We start from the raw sequence: 22,774 nt of genomic DNA on the forward strand, positions 1-22,774 counted from the left end.
TTTCTCTTAGAGTTACAACAACTAGGTTGTTTATTTCTGTTAGGACATTCTTTATAGGAGTGCTTGGCTTCGCCACAGTGACCACATTTCGCCTCCTTCTTGCAATACTTTGCTACATGGCCGTACATCATACACTTGTAACATTGAGTTACTGGGAAGATCTCTTTGAACCTGCTCGCTGACCATCCAATTAACAATCTTGTTCTACATTTAGCCCTCTTCCATACATTTGGGCTGAACTGAACAATCCAGTTCTCTGTGTCCTTATCCTTTGTCCTGTTAATTGTTAACACTTCTATTCCTTCAATACACTTTTTCTCGCTCATTCCCATCTCTTTAAAGTTCTTTGACCATAGTTCTTGTGGTAGATCTTCTTTTTTGATTCCTTTTTCTACATCGAAGATTATGACTTTTGGCAATATTAGCCTTGGCACTGTAGTTTTTGGTCCTAAGGTGTTCAATCTGGAACAACCTTTGATCTTAGCAATATCGTCATCGGTTGCTGTCTCCACTATAACTCCTCTATCTCTGATTGTCCTTATATTCTTTACCTTAACATCTTTTAAGATAGGGCGGATTTCTTTTAGAACATCTTCTTTAACTTGTTCACTCATTCTGTATTTCTGAGACACTGCCTTCAGTATTATCTTTTTAGATGGCTTTTCTTGGAACTCAATATTCTTTTTCGCTGCAGTTGCATATGAATCCTTTTTTCCCTTTTCTTCCTTTTTCTTTAACTTTTCTTTTAATAATATATTTTCTGTAAATATATCATACGCTTTTGCTTCCAATTGGTCCCACATTTCCAGAATAATTCTTATAGAGGCTGATGGTACTTTGCTTAATTTGTCCCACAAAAACGAGTATAGTCTTTCTCTTTGTTTTTGAACATACTGGAAATCTTCATGACTAGATTTTATCTTTTCGTCCGTTCTCTGCTTTTTCTTTGATGTTCTTTTGGTAATACTACTATCTGACTCATTTCCCTTAGTCATTTTCTTTTTCCTATTGTTTGGCTCTATGACCGATTGAGAAGCAATTGAGTCGGCCTGCGTTATCCGCGGAGCACCACCAACCGATGACGATCCACACTTCACCGGTGTTCCAGACAGAGAGCAACCAGTAACAACTTCAATTTCTGCTAAGTCTTGCGCTTGTGAGAGAATACTTTGTGTTATCTCATCACGTTCTTCTTCTGTCAGCTCAGAAGCAGCTGACACCACTTCCTGACTCATTGGGTCTAACTCACTACTAGATGACATTGTATAATATAAAAGTGAACACTATATACACTTTAAAAACCAAAAGTCAATAACGACAGATGGTAACTATATACAATATCGAAGAGCAAGGAGCGACAATCCAACAATTCAATTCCAAATGCAATTCTAAACTTTAAAAACAGTCCCCCAGTCCAAGTCAAACGGACCGGGGTCCCAGAGCTTAGAACCAACAAGAAAGGGCACGGAAATACTCGCGCGAATTTTCAACGCAACCCTCTGCACCAGTATTCAATAAGCCCGTTCAGCCGGCAGGGGATTCACCCCTTACCGCCCGCCCCAGACGACGTGGACGTAGGGCACTAATCTAGGTCTAGCAACTCGTGCTTTGAACAATATAAAATAGCACACAACTTAAGAATTTCAAAAATTAAAACTAACCTTTTACTATTCCAGTCGGCCAAAATATAAACGCTCACAATAGTCCCCAAGATTAGCCCTGGGGCACACACGCATGAACAGAGAACTCTCTGAGAGGGGAATGATAAATACTCCACCCAGACAGTGGAGCCTCCTTTCACGATAACGGAACACAACATAGCTGCAGCCAAAATGCAAAACAGGAAAACTCCCGATGAAGATCAAATAGAGCCGGAAATACTAAAAAAGGCAGTGGATATTATACCGGATACTATATTAAACCTAGCAAATCAATGCCTCACAGAGGGTTTCTTTCCAACTTCGTGGAAGACAGCCCGAGTCAGACTTATCCTGAAAAACCCCACTAAACCCCAGGACATGCCAGGCTCATACAGGCCTATCGCTCTGCTGTCGATGCTGAGCAAGCTCGTTGAGCGACTCATCTACCACAGAATTGAAAACCGTTACCAGAATGCTCAATTGATGTCTAGAAACCAATTTGGTTTCAGGAGGGGATGCTCCACCACTGATGCCTTCGAGAGGATCATTGATGCAGTCAGAAAGTGTAATAGGAAATATTTCCTCCTCACCTCAATTGACTTCGCTGGAGCCTTTGACTCCCTCTGGTGGCCCAGCGTTCTGGCCAGGCTCCGACAGGCTGAAATCCCATCAAATCTATTTCGCTGCATGAAATCTTACCTGGAAAACCGAAGAATCACTATCAGCACTCCCTTTACCTCTGTATCCAGACCGGTTTACAGGGGCTGCCCCCAGGGATCCGTCCTGGGGCCGCTCCTCTGGAACCTGGTGCTTGATGAGTTTTTAAACCTGGATGTTCCAAATGTCATTACACAGGCATACGCTGATGATCTGATTATGATACTGCAAACAGACAGCAGGGCTCAACTGGATGCCATAGGCAATCATGCCACACAGATGCTACAGGATTGGGCCAAGAGGAATCTTCTAACAATCTCAACCGAAAAAACAAACTCAATACTCCTCAGGGGTGCCCTTGACCCTGGTAGACCTCCACTAATCAAAATAAATTGAGCGACCATCAAACTCAAACAGGAACTAAAATACTTAGGAATAACACTAGACCGAAACTTGAACTTCACATCTCATCTCTGTTATCTCAGAACGAAAATAAGAAGGCTCTCGGCCCTAATAACCAAAATCACCAGGAGGGACTGGGGACTAAAGAAGAGGGCCCTCTCTCTTCTATACAAAGCCCTCTTCATCCCTATCCTTTCCTATGATGCAGGTGCCTAGTATCAGAAAGCAAACACAGCAGTCAACAAGAAAAAGCTGGAGTCGATCCACCGATCCATACTTTTGACAACAACTAGAGCGTGCTGCACGGTGACCACCCATGCGCTCCAGGTCCTGGCGGGCTTCCTTCCCTTGGACCTGGAGATTGTGCGCTGTGGGCTGCTACACCAACATTCGAAAGGAAGAACCACAACTTATCTAGGTTACACAACAGATCCACAAAAAAGCAAATCCTCAGAAAATAAGAGGTTACGGAACACCTGCAATCTATCTGGCAAAATAGATGGAATCTTACCACAAAAGGGCAAGTCACCAAAAAATTTATACCCGATGTCAGCAGGGTATATCCTATTTTCCCGTCCTGGTTTTCCCCTGGCTTGCACACCATCTTCCTTCTTACAGGACATGGCTCCTTCAGAGGAAAACTCCATGAGCTGGGAATCTCTGACAACCCGAGCTGTAACTGCGGTCAGGAGGAAACATGGGAACATCTTATCCATGACTGTGACAACTACGAGGACCTCAGATGTCAGCTATATACACGTTTTTAGCAAGGAGTTGTCCTTGCTAAAAAAACGAGAAGAAATAATATTGCAAGAAGAAGATAATTACCGGGCCTTCACCGTCTTTGCCCGCGAACTCTTTGAAAGACAAAGATCCCTGCCACATATCACTAACCTATGAAAGACTGCGAAACTCTGAACTAGTGACCACCTGAGGCAGATACAACACATGAGCGTGACGAACTGGACCTGACTTCTGGACTTGGACCACCACTGAACCAATGCAAAGAAGATTGCAACTTGGACTTGGACCTTGAAGATTACATCTTATGATGCCATACAGCCATATAGTGCCCTGGCTCTGTCTAGCCTGCTTTTTACTCCTCTTTCCCTAGCAAGGGGGGTAGGGGACGGCCTGCTGTCTCCTCCCCCCTCCTGCCACCCCTCTTTCTCCTCAGGTGGGGCATGGGCATGCCCCACTATTTCAACAGGGGTCATCTTCCCTATAGACCCCTTACTTCCAATTTCAAACCCCCCAGTCTTCCACCTCCCCTCTCATCTCTTTCTCTTTACAACAGCGCTTGCCCCACACGTACACATTTAAAACACCAAAATTCATGCCCGACCGATCAGGAAATATTATTACCTCCAGCGCTTATCCCGTATAGCCCCTCTAAGTTGCGTATAATGTACCATCTGTGCCCAAAAGAAAAGAAGAATTATTATTTTAATGATTTTTTTTTTTTTTATTATTATTATTTTATTTTCTATTTTTTTTTTATTATTATTTTTTTTTCTATTCCTTTTTTTTTTTTTTTTTTTTTAAGGTCCTAGCCACTGAAATCTCAGGAAAATAGGTGGTAGGACCTGCCAGAGCAAACTATAAGGGAACACCTGGCTGGCCTCCACGTGGCGGAGTAGGTAAACGACAGGTCCCATCTGGGGCCTGGCGGCTAACAAGCCAGACGAACAAGGGGCACAACATATTACACAATACATGATCCACACACTTTTAAACCTCTGGCCTTGACAGAGTACTGTCCTCGATACAAAGAACATACGCGGAGATGGGGTAAATCCCTGGTGCCGTTAGACCCAAAAAATACTCTGTACTCTGTACTCTGATGCCTGTCGTCGTGTAGAGTGTTTTAGCATTGCCAATGACGTTGTGCGATCTCTGTAAACCCGTGACTTCAGGTAGCCCCATAACCAAAAATCGCAGGACGTCAGGTCTGGAGACCTTGGGGGCCATTCATGCTGAAAGCGACGGCTTATCACTCGATTCTCTTCAAACGCTGAGAATAACAGTTGTTTCACAGGAGAAGCAATATGGATGGTGTTCCGTCCTGCATGAATGTAACAACATCCAAAGCTTGCCTTCCCCCAGGCTATGGATAATGCAGTTTCGTAACAGGTCGGCATAACGCTGACCTGTGACAGTGAGAGTTTCAAAAACAGGGCCAGCGATTTCCTGAAAGAAAAATGGACCTATAACAAAAGAAGTGAATCTACACTACACCGTTACTTTTGACTGATGCAATGGAAGTTCCGTGTAAGATCGAGGGTTTGCCGTCGCCCAAATTCTGCAACTGTGTGAAATGAGAGTGAAATGGGCTTCATCTGTCCACAAAACATTTGACAGCCAGTAGTAACGTTCTTCAATTCGCTGAAAAAAACCAATAATGCAAATGCTTTGCAAAATCGGAACGCCTAAGTTCTTGAAGATGTTGAATTTTGTACGGATATCTACGGAGGACTACTCTTAGTGCTCTCCACACACTCCCATATGGGATCATCATCATATGTACACTCCTCTGGTGCGTTTCCTGGTGCAAGAGGCGCAACAATGCAATTTAGCTATTTCGACCTATTTAGCCTTTCCTGCTGAGATCCAGCAGGAAAGTTTACCATCCCTAGCCCCGTGGAGGCAGGTCGCTACTACCCTTTAATTTTTAGCTATTTACACAATTTTATTTAAGATCTGATTGCTCTGATCAGAACTATTATCAAAACTCAAATAATTCGCACCATATTTACATCTGTATATATATTTATATATTTACAGCTTATGTATAACAATATACACAGCTAAGAACACCATTTACATTATATGACTATATGCCCCATACATTTGTATTTACATTTTACATAGTATGAATCAGAGCTGTAATACTCAATATGTTCTAAGTTGAAAATAATATTAGTAAATTAATAAGAGGAGTTTACCTCAATATAGTACGTGGAACACTTCTTCCACGAGAAGTGTTCCACGTACTATATTGAGGTAAACTCCTCTTATTAATTTACTAATTTACATTTTATATACAGTATTTGCACCATATTTACATCAATTATCATATACACAAAACTGTACATTTTGAACGACAAGCAGTTGCTACACAAAACTAACTTCCGCTAACATGCGGGAATACTCTTATTTACAGTAGTGCTCCAAGCACTACTTACTTATATACGGCTATACAATTCACACAAGCTTAAACTGAGACTGAGAACTACAAAAAGCAGCACACATCGGGGGTGTCAGAAGGAACCCAACACTGCCTGTTGAGCGGCAGGAGATCTGACCAAAAGAGAACTGTATCAGAGTAAGTCCCTATGGAGCTGTTCCATAAGCAACTTTGCTTTTTATCACCTCTAGGTAACTTTTGTAGATAGGGCAATCCCTACTACGCACTTAGTGGTCAGTAGTACCTCCACGGTTCAAACAGTTCGCACAGGTAGGCTTCTGGGCCTTCTTAGGGCAGTCCCTCTGAAAGTGTCCCTTACCAGCACAGTGGCCGCATACAGCTTTGGCTTTACAGCTTCTTGCGTGATCCCCAAAGGCAAAGCACTTAAAACATTTGATTGTAAGAAAAATGTCACGAACCTTGTACGACGACCAGTGAAGGAACACTCTGCCGTTCTCGATCAGGATGTTCCGCAACTCTGTGGGAACCTCAGTAATCCAGTTTTTGGTATCTTTGTTTATAACCTTTGCAATAGACCGGATAACAACACTTGCTGGAATTGAGCTCTATCAATCCTACGAGAACTGAAGTTCTGTTCGAACATTTCAGATAGGAAATCAGCTTTTTCAACTTCTGGATCAACGTCGTATACAAATTAGGCGCTTGCCTAACTTATTAGGGACTCCAGTTTTCATTCCCTTTGCTTTAATTGTTTCACATTTAAAATCTTTTGAGCATATTCTTTACTGGCTACTTCCAGCACAACTCCAGTGTCCTTGATAGTTCTCAAACGACGAACATTGACACTCTTAAGAACAGGCTCTACAGTCTGTAAAACAACTTGTTTCACATCCTCACTGGTCTTTAGAGAATCTGTGTTAGCCTTTATCAACACGGCGTGCACTTCGGCCTTCTTAGGTGGTAAGCTCGTCTGGTTTAGCACGACGTCTGCGTACGAAGTAGGCACTACGTTGACTGAGGACTGACTCATCTTCAAGTCTGCGCGGGTAGCACTGTGGTATCGTCACCGTCCTCCCCACACCGGGTGGAAAAGACCTGGTTTCGAATCCCCTCGATGACGCGAGGAACTTTAATGGGCTTTTTTCACTCCGTGGTTGAGTTAGTTGGTCTCAGGCGTAGATAGCAAGGTTTTCTCCCGAGTAACTGGGTTTTTTTCGTCCAGCAAAACAGGCAAATCAACCATAGAACATACGCAATTTACAGACACAAATATTTAATTACGGGAAACCCTAAAATAATAAAAATAATAATAATAAATAATAATAATTGACTCATCTTCAACATCGCCTTGAGCGACTGGTTCTCGGCATATAAATCTATAGCCTTTGCTTCCAGTTAGTCCCACATGTTAAGGATTTTATATATCGCCACTCTATTTACTTTGTTCGAGTCGTTGAACATATAATCGTGGAGCTATTTGCGAACTTCCTTCAATTGCTTTAAGTTTTCCTGGGGAACTCCATCCTCATCGGAGGAGTCCTCTCTGAGCCGCTTCGCGGTAGTTCTCTCCACCGACTCGATAACTGATGACTCGTTGGAAGTTTCTTCTTCCATACAGCATGCACGGTTAATAACTGGATCGTCGCACACCGGAACGTCCATCTCCTTACAAGATAACTTAGTCAGACTTCGCTTAGCACGTGGCTGAGCTGCTGTCAGTTCTTTTGACATTTTGCAACACAAAATAAACAGTTTATGGTAACACAATATTTGTACCCAAGAGAGCCACACTACACAATCTCTTTAGACTAACCAAGTCCGTTAGTCAAGACCTATTTAGCCGACCAGGACTCGCTTGGTCGCCCATCTCGGGCTCCGTGGAAGTAAGGCCAACCAGATAGCAGTAGTCACTGCACAGTAAAACAAGAAGTTTCTTGTGGAAGCACTAAGATCACTATAATTAACGCTAGATCAAAGCAATAAGAACACTATGCACCCAGACCGCCAAAATGGTACCGGGGCACTCCCATATGGGACGCCAGTTCGACGTGAAACTTCACGAGAGCTTGCTTCTCCATGTGATGATGATGCCATTAGAATACCCATGTATTCCGCAACTGCAGCCGCAGTTGCAGCACATGTTGATGGTCTTCCACTTCGTGGACGATCTTGTAACGAACCAGTGGTCTCAAATTTCTTAATCATCATATTTAGTCCTGCAACAGTCATTGGTCGTTTACCACGTCGCATACCCTTCAGCTGACGGAAAGATCGCAAAGCTGCAGTTGCAGATTCAGCGTTAAGGTAATAACATTTCACCAACAGTGCTTTATCCGGTAATGATAACATGACCGTTTAGCTTCTTTTCTTTTTCTTTCCAAAACGTTCACTAAACTGCTTAGCTGTTGTTCTTGCAATGCCATTATAGCAGATACTTGTTCAACGTCATTCATGGTACAGCGCCACTTGGTGGACATATTTGGAACTAATTTTGACATTCTTTTGGGAAAAAAAACCACGTAATTCTATGCATTTCTGCGCTAATCTCGTTACCATACGTCAAAAATTCACTGAAATACCGATTCTTTAATTGTTTACTGACTTTTGGATCACCTGTATACAACTAAGGGTTCAGATAAAGGCAACGAAGGGTAAAACCCGGGGGCTCACATCTGGTGAGTATGGGCTTGGCAAACCCAGGGTCCTGAGCTGGATATCATCATTCTTCTCTTTATTGGTGATACCTTTTTCTCACACTCTCTCTCTCTCTCTCTCTCTCTCTCTCTCTCTCTCTCTCTCTCTCTCTCTCTCTCTCTCTCTCTCACACACGCACACACACACACACAGAGGGGGCTAACTCGGGAATTTTTTTTTTTGGCTGGTGCAGCATAAGCCTCAGGCTTCCTTGTACCATATGGCTAATAATAATAATAATAATAATAATAATAATAAAAGGTTAGTAAGGTAACCCTACTAGGGTTGTTAATGACAGTATGCTACTGCAACAGGATCTGGAAAAGTTGGGCAGATGGGCTGATAAGTGGAAACTACGGCTTAACATTGACAAATGCAAAGTACTGCATATGGGTAGCAATAACCGCAGAGAAATGTACCAACTGTGTGGTGTTATACTCAGGGTAGTGGAGAAAGAAAGATGCCTTGGGGTAATTATGCAGTGAGATATGAAGTTTTTTGAGCAATTCAGACAGGCTGAAAGAATAGCTCATGGGGTTTTGTCAATGATATACAGGAATTTTGCTAGATAGGATGAGGAGGTGATTATCCCCTGACTATTGCCTTATATAAGTAGAAGGAAATGGTCATGTCACACCTTGAGTACTGCAAACAGATCTGGAAGCCTTATTTTAGGAAGGATGTACAGTTGCTAGAAGGGATACTCTTACGAAGAAAGACTTAAGTTCTACAAATTTCACCATCTGGAGACTAGGCACCTGCGAGGTGATCTGATTGAGTTGTATAAGGTTTTGAATGGATTGAGCAACTGAGCGCTGATGGGATTTTTCCACTCGCTCAGATTACAAATCTGAGGGGGCATAAACTGAAATTGAGGAAAGTCAGTTGTCGAATAGACATGCAGAAATTTGCCTTTAGCCAGCGGGTTGTTGATTGCTTGAATAAACTTCCGTCTGACGTTGTGGAAGTTGATAGCTTAAATAAATTCAAGGAAGTAGTATAAAAACTTTTGGAAATAACGGATGGGTGAAATAGGAGGTATTTTCTTTCTTTCTTCATTTCTTTTTCGGCTGATGCTGTTTAAGCTTGCTTTCTTCCGTAGTATGCCTCCACTAACGCTGATTCTAAAAAGTACTAATAAATTTCCGTATGAAGTACGGCTTAAAAAGTGCAGACTGCAAAGTTCGACAACTACACATCATGGGAGGATCCTGATAAAGGCATTTGAGGCGCTGAAGAGAATGAGTAAAAGGAACAAGGAATGTATTTTTTCACTGGCAAAAGAGAGAAGAACCAGGACTTACTAGTGAAAGGTACAGGTATAACCGTGTTCCGGGCAGAGATCGAAATAAGTGCTATATGGAGATGAAGGTATATCTGGGTTCCTTACAGAGATCGAGGTATGTCCAGGTTCCATACACGTATCGAGGTTGTAAGATACAAAATCTTACAGAATAAACGTAATAAGAAGTTGGTTTTATTAATTGAGGAATAGGAATTCTTTTTGCTAGTTGAATAAGATAGTAATATCGTCTGATTTCAATAATAAGAACTATTCAGTATGAAATAAAAATTTAATGGGTAGTAAAGGCAGGGTCGATCCATTTACTTCCGTTATAAGCGGGGAATAAACGTAGAAAACTAGTGTAAAGCAGCATGGGTCCAAGCACAAACAGCCGAATTAAGGTTTATGCGGGGTTGAACTTAGTTGGGATAGTTTACTTCAAACAGGATACCGTCAGGCGCAAACAAGAAGCGGTTTCTTGACCAGCATTTAAGTTTCTTTAAATAGATGGTGTGGTCACTAAATGTGAGCTGTGTTTTTAAAACGTTACAGGGTCAAACGCGTTAGACGAGAGGGGTGGGCGCCTCCGTAGCCAGGTGGGAAGGAGCAGCAGTGCGTAGCACACGCTTCTTAATTAGACCGGGGCTCGAGCCCGTCACTACCAAATACGGAGGATGCGGAAAGGTCAAGGAAAGACCACCGCATATCCCGGAGCAATATGGCCTTAGTTGCTAATGCTCCTAAAAACCAAATAACAAACAACAAACAAACAACGAGAGGGGAGCATTCTTATTTGGGATAATCAGCAAACATCAAAGGGCACACCGTATAGCACCATATCCGGCAGAATAGTAAAAGTGGGTGTATTGAAACACGTGTTACTGGGCAGGCTGAGTAGGGATCTTCTAACAAATGAAAGGAGAAGAATCTGAGGGTGAGTATAGGATGGGAAGGAGTCACTGGTAATAGGCGTGGCAGACTCGGGAGTAAGATGAAGGAAGGTATGAACAAAAAGAGAGCGAAGGTGTTGGAGACAGGCACACAGAGTTGAGTTTTTTGTTAGTGTCAGTGAAAATGGTTTAGTAAGAACAAATGGAGATTTTAGTTAGTGTAATGAGTTGGTGAATCAGAGTTGGAGAAGAAAAAAGAAAAGAAAGAGTTTCTTTAGATGGAGTAGCCGGTGGAGAAAAGTGGCTAAGTTTTAATGTGTAATCAGTTAGTAAGAGGGGTAGATAAGCTTTAAGATGAAAGTGAACAGTTAAGTCGTTGATTTAATAAGTTAGTGAGAGAGGCAGTCGAGTAAGTGGAAAGATGAAGCTGAGATGCAGAAGTCGGTGGGTCAGTGAGAAGCAAACAGAGTTTTTTTGAATGAGGGAGTGAAGGGTTGGAAGGAGAGAGTTAGGCAGAGCAGAGTTAAAATGTTAAGTTAAAATGTAGCAATGAGTCAGTCAGTCAGTTAGTCAATCCGTCAGTAAGTCAGTAGCAGACAGTATTTTTGAGTGAAGGAAGCCCGACGTATTGTCAATAAAGAGAAGAAGGCAATTAAATTAGTTGAGGAGGCAGAATACGGTAGAAGTTAGTTCATTGCAGGATCTCTCACGAAGGATGAGAAGAAATCAAATCCATTATCAAGTAACGAGATGTCTGATACCCAATAGATAAATGGTGCTGAAGCTGATAAAGTTCGGAGTCAAACAAAAGTTAGAACAACCGTTCTAACCATATGAAATGAATCGCTCTTAAGGAGTAAAGGTACCCGAAACCCAAGAAGCAAACCCGATAACTACTGTCGAACTCTCCAAGGGTTTGTGAGATGCGTTCCAGATGAAATAGACCTACTATTCACCACAAGAAAGATGAAAGACATGCCGCAGAGCCCGTCAAGATAACTAAGTAAGTGGTTAGTTACATAAGTACTCTCACACACACAAAGAACTGTAGAAACCCCTATAATTGATCAGCAGGACTTTTAAAAGATACTGTGAGATATCTACTAGAAATACCTAATTGTAAAGATAGGTTAGAGAAGACTCAGGAAGGAAAGACATTAACAAAGGGGAAATATTAGATAAATGATATTTTGGAAGGGGATAAAAAGGGATATTTTGAATTGATACATGTTATTAATGGTTTCAAATGATGCATGATTAAATATATGTAGAAAAGAATAGAAAGGGATTGATATTTGTTATTAATGGTTTCAAATGATAAATATATGTAGAAAATAATAGAAAGGGATAGATATTTGTTATTAATGGTTTTAAATGATGCATGATTAAATATATATAGGAAGGAATAAGGAGGAGATTGATATTTGCTAGTAGTCGCTGTGTAACATTATGATTAACGAAATTTTTGGAAAGGAATGTGAAGAGATAGATAAATGATCATAGCTATCAAATTATCTAGTAATTATTTGTAGAAATTGGTAGTGGCATGATTACCTGTATGAAGAAGGTTGTAAATTATAATCTGTTAGAAAAGGGGGTAACAATTTATCCAGAAATTAAGAGCATAGAAGTTTAATCTAATTTTGGAGTAAGAAACTGATTTTGTAATGGAAAGAGAATGTTAACTGATTTTTTGAAAGTTATTTGAACTCAGGTGTAAGGAGGAAGAAACATTATCAGTTCTTGAAACGGGAATTTTGATTATTATATATATATATAAGAAGATGAGATTAGATTATCTTGTCATGTGTTTGAGTTTAATGATTTTGGTTTTGATGTATTTATGTAAATATGTAAATGAACAATATTATTCAATAATTAGTGTCTTTTTGTTACTCTGAACACTCAGCCTAGAAAAAAAAAGGAAATCAAATCATATATATATATATTATTCTTTTGTATTATCATTCTATTGTGGTTTAATTCGTCTTTGTTCATCATTAATGTCATTGTTTTACGCCATGATGGCTAATTAAACATTATCCGTGCCGGTGTTTTTTACCTATAGGTATTATAGTTAGCCTATTCTCGGTTATCTTAATTTCCCGTGGCCATTTAGGATTTTGCAACTTGTTGCGCATTGCTAAAGAAATTGTTATAACAATTATTGATGAAAAACTGTAGCAATAAGCAAATTATCAATACTATGTTATAACTATATAATATTATTTATACATTTTTATACATTTTTGTATTACATCACATGGACGTCAATCCTCTACTTCATCGGGGGCTTTGAGTGAATTGACGGCCCATTCGATGTAATGCATTTTTTACATACCCGTTTCTGTTTGCATCTATCAAAAAAAAAAAAAAAAAACCAGCTATATCAAGTATACCAGTAAGATCATGGAAGACAAATTAAAAAACATCACCAAAGAAATTAAAAACACCAGAATTATCAACAACAACAAAGAATATTTGGACGACTTAAAAAAACAAAACAATAATATTAAAAGTATAAACACATACGACTTCAAAAACCTCTTTACAAGCATAGCGCACGACAACCTAATAGAAGTACTACAGATATATTACCAAAAATATCACAGCATACTACAATGCAAAAAACAATACTGGAATGGCATCACAAAAATCAGTGTCAAAGGAAACTACATTCTAATAGGAGGCAAAATGTATATTCAAAGCAGGGGGATAGCTATGGGATCCAGCAGTTCATGCGCCATGGCTAACCTCTACCTGCACCATTATGAAAGTAACATTACGGACAATATAAAATTTTACAGATATATAGATGACGTACTCGTGATCAACCATGACAACTTTATAAATGTAGCAAAGAACAATTACCCAGCAGACCTAAAAATTGAATGTACAAATCCAGATAACAACCAAAAAGCTGTCTACTTAGACAGCGAAATTGCCATCCACCCAGACAAAACATATACACATCACCATGATAAAAGAGACCATTTTAATTTCGAAACAATAAAACTCACACACTGGGAAAGTAACATATCAAAGCATATACATGGTAATACCATAAGAAATCAAACAAACAGACTATTAAAAATATGCAACAATATAAATAGCGGAAAAATAGCAATAGCAAAAAATAGCAAAAACTCATCAAAACACTGGATAGAAACAAAATTCCCAAACAATACAGTAGATATCACATAAAAACTGCCATATACGCAAATATTAGAAAACACCACCCCAATGTAGACCCCCCACATACATTTATCAAAAACCAACTAAAAATAAAAATAAAATAGTAATTACTCAGAAGAGTATCCCCTTATTTACTAGGTTTATTGCACTCAGGCGAGGCTCGTCGCCTGACTGCACTACGACCTATTGCCAAAATTGACCCCCCCCCCCCATAGTAAGAGGCTGTACAGTCTGTCCTCGTATAGCACGATAGTTGCGTTCCTAGAAATCCTCGTGCAATGCAAAATCGTGCAATATAAACTAGGATCTATGGGAAAAGTAGGGTTAGGTGCCGACCACCCAAGATTGAACACACATTTGGAACCAAAACATTACCAAACACAATAAATAATCGGGTAATTTTAATCGTTATAAAATACTTACGTATTATAATCGTTATAAAATACGTAAGTATTTTATAACGATATAAAATAACTGTATAAAATATATATTTTATAACGATATAAAATAACTGTATAAAATATATATTTTATAACGATATAAAATAACTGTATAAAATATATATTTTATAACGATATAAAATCGTTATAAAATACTTACGTATTTTATAACGATTAAAATACGTAATAAAAATATTATATTATAATAAAGTATTTTTAGTATTTTTTAATACTAAAAAAGTATTTTTTACGAATAAAATACGTATTTTATTCGTAAAAAATTTATTATATTAAATAAAATAGTCGTAATAAAATACTTACGTATTTTATAATACGTAAGTATAAATTATAATACGTAAGTCGTAATAAAATGTTGCTAATGCTTTTGCTTCTATCGTAAGCAAACTTGCTTTTTGTTTGATTTTCTATCCAGAGATGACAGCCGTTCCATCTCTTCGTGTCTTAATCTAATGGATTTTAATTACACTTTGAGTTGTTCCCGCTATGAAAGTTGTTTTTATTTTCTCTGCATTCTTTATAATTCTCCGCGTTGCCTCATTTAGGTCTGAAAGCACGTGCAATATCACATGGTCTTTCATTTCGCTCAAAGCGTTTGACAATTTCATATTTTTTCTCTATCGACAGAAGCGGACTGGCCATAAGCCTTATGGGGGAAACCACGGTGGGCCGGAGGCCGGTGTGATTTTGGCCATATACCGTAGTATGAGGCCACTACAAATTTTCCGCGGTAAGAATTTTTGACCCAGTCCGCCTCTGTTTATCGATATTGCATCTTTTTTTTCTCTCTGAATCTGCAGTGTCTTCGCCAGGACGCTTCCTTTTCACACCTTTTAAGTATTTTACTCATTTTTAAAGCACAATTACAAAACGAGGAGACACGCTTAATACACATAAACAAAGCTGCGCGCGTGTAGCAACTGAATAAACAACACTGTAAAGGCCGAGATACACTATTAACACCTCACATTTTACTAAAGCACATTTCTAGGGGTTACTACCATAAAACAATAAAAACAATTTCCAGTTGCGTTTCTGCTAGTGGAATCTGTTTTATAAACTGGTAGTAAACTCCATCTAATTGCATTTGCTATTATATCGATAACTAGAATTGTGTTGGTTTTTACGTTATTATGGTGAAATGTGTTTCCCCTTCACTGATATAAAACACATAAATACATTTTCAGAATCTTCTTCGTTCCTATCGTGTTGCGTTCAGTTGGGGAGATTCCGCGTTCGACTGCCATTTCTTGTAAACACAAAGGCGAATCGTGTATAAGCGAATTCGGTTCGTGTTATATAAGATAACGTTCCCCTATTTATAAATCGTGTATGATCGAATTCGTGTAATGCAAACACGTGTCATACGAGGATTGACTGTATATATGTATATAGCTTTGCCTCTGGACAAATAAGTGCTGTTACGCCTTGGAAAAGCGGTACCGGCACTGTCCGAGGTAAGGCATAAAACAAATGTAAATACACAAATAAATAAATTCATCGAACCAACAACAAAACCACCATAATAGACATTGGCTTGAAAATCGGGGACTTCGGCCAATACACCATCGGCACACAGTGAAACGTTAATGCGACTGCGCCATAAAAATAGCCATCCTTAAAACAAGTTAAGGGCGAGAAACTTTCCCTTTTCGACTCTACGACCTCCACTGGAACACATCAAGTAAGTAATAGTATTGCAATATAAAAAACTTACCCGTAGGGCTTTGTGTACTCTATCACAGTTGCTGTAGAGATTATAAAGAATTAATTTAATTCATGATAAATAATACTAATTTAACTAACAACAATTAAGAAGAATAAGATAAACATAAGTCCAAAAAAAAAAAAAAAATTCAAAAAGAACCTTAGAATTTAGAATTAAATAAAATAGCAAAGCTGTGATAGATGCAAACAGAAACGGGTAAGTAAAAAATGCATTACATCGAATGGGTCATCAATCCACTCAAAGCCCCCGATGAAGTAGGGGATTGACGTCCATGTGATGTAATACAAAAATGTATAAAAATGTATAAATAATATTATATAGTTATAAAATAGTATTGATAATTTGCCTATTGCTACAGTTTTTCATCAATAACTGTTAATGGTAATTTCTTTAGCAATACGCAACAAGTTGCAAAATCCTAAATGTATAGGCCGCGGGTAATTAAGATAACCGAGAATAGGCTAGCTTAAAGACCAGTAATGTATTAACTATAATACCTATAGGTAAAAAACACCGGCACGGATAATGTTTAATTAGCCATCATGGCGTAAAACAATGACATTAATGATGAACAAAGACGAATTAAACCACAATAGAATGATAATACAAAAGAATAATAATAGGTACTGTGTTCGTACCCATGCATTGCTAAAACAGCTACTGGGACAACAGAAAAAGCTAGAAAGAAATTAAATAAAACTACTATAATAGAATATTAAAAATAAAATACGAATTGAACCATCATAATACAAAAGAATAATATATATATATATATATATATATACCAAGAGCTTTCCTCTTGAACCTGAAATATTCTGAGAAGGTAATGGTCAGATGCGCAAGTGGGGAGTTTATTTTAAAGGGGAACTAATCAAAAAGGGATAGTTTAATTGTAAGTAAAAGGAAATATTAAAAAAATAGGGATATATGAAACAAAGATAATAATAAAAAAAAAAAAACACTAACCCCCAAAAGGTGTATCCGGGTAGAACAACGAAGTCTCTAAGGAAAATTTTAAGAATTGAATTTAAAACTATCTTGTAACAATAAAAGGCGGCCTGCATTTCCCTTTGATGATATTTTAATTGTTTCCTGGCGCAGTATAACCTTAGTTGTTTTTGCGCCAATAAAACCAAAAATCCAATCAACTTGCACTTCCAAAAAAAAAAAAAAAAGTAGAAATTTTAGATTGAAATGAAATCAGGATGGAAGCCAAGGTTTCGAATGCCACATTCAACGTCATATAATCAATACAACGAACATTTTGAAATGTATTTAGAGAAATAATTATAAAGATATATTTGGTTTCTTCTATAGGATTTCAGAGTCATTTCAAAGCAGAAGCAAATCATATCAAATGTACTTTTTCTGCGTGGTGTTTTTTTCGCACTCATATCATAGTTCATCTAATATTTATTGAATTTTGAAACTGGGTTTATTTCTTAGCCAAATTTTACATCAGTATGCCAACAGTGATATTTTTTAACTTTTTATTGTTCACTTACCTTCACTTCGATTTCACCACGGAGTTCCAGACGAAATGTTTTAAAACTGTCCAGTACTTCTTTAGTCTTAGGACTGACATGAATCTTCAGTGCTAGAAATATCATTTTATTGCATAATTAAAATGGCTTTAAATGACTTAATCAAATGCAGCTAAAAAGCATGCAATAGGTGATTGTAATAATTATACTGCAATTGTGTGTGAAGTTAAATAAAAAATATGAAACTTTTATATACAGATTATTAAGCATAGTATAATAATATTTACTAAACTCATATTACAATTGGCCGATGTACATGTAAAATACTAAATTAAATTTATAAACTGGTAAAAGCTTATTATTTATACTGAGTAGACGGAGAGCGGTCTCAGGATATGAGGTGAAATTTCCTTGAAAAAAACAGCAAAAAACGCTTATCCCAATGCAATCAAAAAATTCAATCACTCTATCAATACATTCTTCAGTTTTAAGCGTTCGAATGCTGTTTGGTTGGCTGTATTGGAGTTTTTTTCGGCATGAACTATGCAGGCCATAATGCGCTAGGACATAATAGTATGATGTACGAGAGCTGATGTTTAGTAAACAATTTATTATGAAATATAATTTTTCTATAATGATCAAACTTAAACCACGTGAACATTAAGGTAATTTATTTTCAAATTGGTGAATCTGACGGACTGTAGTTGGTTCATACCTAGAACTAATATAGTTGGAGAAGGACGTTACGTGGTGGTTTTCCACGAAATATAGTTTTTCTGTAACAATAACTGTTATACCACAGGAAACAAACTATTTTAATATTCACGTAGTATTGAGTGAGTAAGAGTGATCGGCTAAGGTAAAGAACGCCACACGAGAAGCATGCAAAAGTTCGATGAAACTAACCGGTAAAAGTACTTTGCCGTAACGGCATTTGTATTGTTGCTCGTTTGGTAAACAGACGGTGGGTGTTATCCGTCTGGAGTAGAAGATGAATCCCACGGGAGTTGAAACCCTCCGGAAGTGGAGGGGGGTAACCTGACCTTTTTTCTTTAGAATCACTAATTGAATTAACTAATTGAACAGAGTATTCAATTAACTAATTGAATACGAACAGAGTCATATTGGAAGTTCTGGCGTCGTAAAAAAATGTTCGCAACGTAGTTTAACCGGTAAACTTTTTCGAAGTTTGCTGTGCTTCTCTTGTGGGCTTCTTTTACCTTTGCCTTTTTTTTCATTAATAAACAATCTATACACTAGTCCACCAGTGATTATAAACAAAAAAAGGTCAGTTTACCCCCTCCACTTCGGGAGGGTTTCAAACTCCCATGGGATTCAATTTCTACTCCTGACCGATAAAACCCACTGTATGTTTACTGAGCGAGCAACAATACAAATGCCGTTACAGCAAAGTACTTTTACCGGTAAATTTCATCGAACTTTTGCGTGCTTCTCGTGTGGGCTTTCTTTACCTTTGCCGAGTGATCATTATAGAAAAAACTAATGTTTACCCAACAAGTAACGCCCTTCTCCAACTATTATTTATTATTATCATTTATTATTTTCTTTCTTCTTAGCTTCATATATATATTATACTTCGATGGAATAGGTTTGTTATTCTTCAGATGATTTAATATAAATTATCTCTATCTCATTCACTAGGTCTGCTGTGGTAATCTTGACGTGTTCTATAAATTTTTTTGAACGATTGCTTGCATTGGTTTGAAGGATTGCTTGCATTTTGTTTTGAAGGATTGCTTGCATATGTAGAACAATCTATTAATACAATATATTCTGACAATATGGTGGAGAAACGCACAAACAATACTCTTGCAAAATTAGAGAAGCGGGCAAATCGCTTCAACTCAACTAATTCGGGGATTGCCCGAATTAGTTGAGTTGACTTGGACCTCAACCTACGGGCCTTGACGTTAAGCTGTAAGGCCATATTCACCCCCATTTTCACCTATGGCACAGCTGCTTTATACACCAGGGATACTCTTGCACGCAACCGATTTAAGCTGGACTCAATTCAAAGAACAATTCTACTCACGGTCAGCAGGGCATGCCCGTCACGGACTGCAAGGAAAAAAGAGCAATTTTCTTGAAAAAGAAACGACGTGCACGCTATGAAGATGTTATTAGAAAACTACGCCATTAGAAAAGAATTGTGAACCAAATAAATTTGGGATGGAATAAACCACATTCAGACAATGGGCTAAGGAGTGCTTTGAAAGACTGCCAGTTGAAGGTAAAGCTATGAATGTCCAAGAATATCAGTTGGAGGATATGGCACAACATATTTTAGCGAGAGCCGGAATTTGTTGGAATGCTTTATCCAACGTCACTATATCTAGAGAAGATCTCATCAATGCTATTAACTCCCTGCTTGACAAATCTACGATCGGCCCCGACGGATTCTCTATATTTATATTAAAAATATGCGGCGCCTATATTTTCGATGTTGTTTCACATATTCCGAAATATCCTGAAATATGTAGTCCTCCGCCGGGAGGTGGAATCACTACTTTGTGAAGCAGGTGCAAAAAAGAATCCTAAGACTCTTCAGACTTTCAGCCCAGATCGATCAGTTGTTCCTTATTAAAATTCTTTGAAAAAGCCACCCTCCCTGCATTAACCCAACAGTACTTTGCGCGCAGGCCTCTCTACCTCCGTGTAGGCTGCCCGTTAAGTGAGCTCTTCGTGTAATATGCAATTTTAAAGTGATTCTTATTTTCGCAAGTATGAAATTTATGTCAAATGGTTCGTCTCGTTGTCGTGGAGCTGATGGTCACGTCTACTGAACTTAATGGTTACCAGGTGATCTTTTATATTAATTTGATTAAGACTGTTGCTAAGATAGTAGAAGCTGGGTTATTAGTTGTTAGTCTATTAGAAGTACACTAATTCCTTTGCTAAAAGGGGATATAATTATCTTTTGCCTCCAGCTCACTTAACGGGACACTCTCTTGGTTTAGCCTTATCTTCAATCAGGCTTTGTGGAAACTGAACTTAAAGCTATAGAAACAGAACATTAAACATTAAAATGACAAACAACCAAAGCATCTGTGCAATTTGTAATGTGAAATCAATTGTATTTCTCAGTTGCCTTTTGTGCAAAAGTGGTTTTTGTAAGCCGTGCACCCCCACAGCGTTATGGGAATTGGAAAAAGAACGACAAAAAAGATTAACATGCGATATTTGTAACAGAAACAGCTTAATCAATGTAGATAATGAATCTGTAAATCCACGGAAAGTAGATAGTAGGGCCACTGACCTCGATAAATACTAGGGCTTACAATACCGAGATTCCGGGATCCCGCTCATTTTTTTTCCTTTATACAAATCCCGGTATTGAAACAAAAATACCGGTTTTCCAGTACTAATTTAAAAAAATAATTATCATGATTTACTAAGAGAAATCTTACAAATATATTTGTAAGATTTCTCTTAGTAAGTATAGTGTGTGGAAGTAAAGCACTTAAGGAATAACGAAAACATCATTACGGAAATATTTCCATTAGTGGCAGCAGGCCAGGTAGGGCAATTAAGGAATATGGTGATAATGATATGGCAGGTGCGGAAGGATTAAAATTAAAAGCTTCTGAACAATAGTTTAATCCCTCTAATACACTGCTACTTGAGGATATGACACACTGCATTTTGGGAAAGGATGTCGGTGTGAAACAGTTCAAAGGTATTGTGAACAAGTGAATTTGAGGTAAAAGATGAAAGCATTTCGTTTTGCGGGAAAATATTCTGTTTTTCCCACCAAAGGAAGAAGAGTGAGTTTAAAAAATAACACCGTGATAGGGTCAGGTTTAAATTACTTTTTTTATATGCAAACCCTTATGTGCAAATCCCTATGGGGTTTGCACATAAGTTTGCAAATAAAAAAGTAGTACAAGGGCTATCGTAACTGGCAATCAATTCAATCAATAAATAAATAAATGAGAAGGAAATAAATAAGGTGCTCGCACCAAAAGAGGGGTTCGTGGTTGTAGTCTGGAGGGGTTGCAGTCTTCCAGTGGTAGTTCTGGGAGTGGCCAGCTGTATAGTGAAGGGTTCCACCGGGCATGTTCCTGTGCTAGAAGTTAATCCGGAAGTTGAATAACAAGCCAGTCAGATAGTGCCCTGGCTTCTACTAATGTTGTGGTAATTTTTAATTTCCTTCAGTATTAACAGAGAACTGTTCTCAAAATCCCGAAATAAGACAGTACTGGAACAGCTATACAGCAGAGACGCAGAGTTCACCTGTGTGTGTGTGTGTGTGTGTATGTGTGTGTGAGAGAGAGAGAGAGAGAGAACCCCAAGGAATTCAACGGTGAAAGAGAAGGAAGATAAATCTCCTGAACTGTGTTGTTTTGGAAACGATACTTAGATAAAATGGGAGATTATTTTAGATTAAAGTTGAAGTTGAAGAAACAAGAGAAATAAGGAAATGTTTAGCATTGAGTTGGTTTATTGGTTGAAGTTGTAAAGAAAATTTATATTGCTAAATTAAGAGAGATAACATGGAATTGTTAGCATTAAGTTAGCATCTTATGGATTGCTGTTGTGAAGAGAATTGATATTGGTGATTGAAAGAAATATGAGGAAGAGATTAAGATTGAATTACTTTAGTGTTTGAAGCTGTAGAGAGAGTTGAGGCCGACCGGGCTAGCCGAGTGGGTAAAGTACCTACCCGGCAACCCAAAGGTCGCGGGTTCGATTCGCGCCTCGGGCTTGGATCAAAGTACTGCAAAAACCTTGGGAGGTGCAATATGGCCACAGAAGCCGATGCGCCAACAACTACCAAATCAAAAAAAAAAAGAGAGTTGAGATTGTTAATTGTGAGAAATTTTATGAAAATAATAGCATGTATTAACAGATTAAATGAGAAAAATAATAGATTAGATGTAAATGAACACCAGTTGTGTATTGTAAGTAAATTTGTATGATAAATGACATTTGTGTCATTGCTTTTGCGAAACTGACAGCTCACATAAAATATATATACTCGTGTGTCGGGGGGGGGATATCCCTCAGCTGCTGGAAATTCTCATTTTTTAACGCAGTCAAGTAGCTTGCGGGGCTTAGTGCTTGAGGGGAGCTGCTGTACGAAAATCATAACAATGGCCACTGAAGGCGATACTAAGGTACAGGGAAATAAATATTAATAAATAAATAAATAACCCCCCCCCCACAACTTA

The 22,774-nt window shown here is 38.3% G+C and overlaps 1 protein-coding gene across 3 annotated transcripts in view; it reads right to left on the reverse strand.

Moving 5' to 3' along the window:
• Positions 1-22,774, reverse strand: part of LOC150088279 (atrial natriuretic peptide receptor 1) — a 1,689,763-nt gene that overhangs the window by 127,053 nt on the left and 1,539,936 nt on the right. For all 3 annotated transcript variants that reach the window (XM_090369441.1, XM_090369442.1, XM_090369440.1), the window contains one exon: positions 17,604-17,695. In XM_090369441.1, the coding sequence (XP_090225567.1) occupies positions 17,604-17,695 (92 nt within the window). The remainder of the gene's footprint in view (positions 1-17,603; positions 17,696-22,774) is intronic.

Source organism: Mastigoproctus giganteus, chromosome 3 (assembly GCF_048544385.1).
Source record: "Mastigoproctus giganteus isolate SK-2022 chromosome 3, ASM4854438v1, whole genome shotgun sequence".
Lineage (NCBI taxonomy): Eukaryota > Metazoa > Arthropoda > Arachnida > Uropygi > Thelyphonidae > Mastigoproctus > Mastigoproctus giganteus.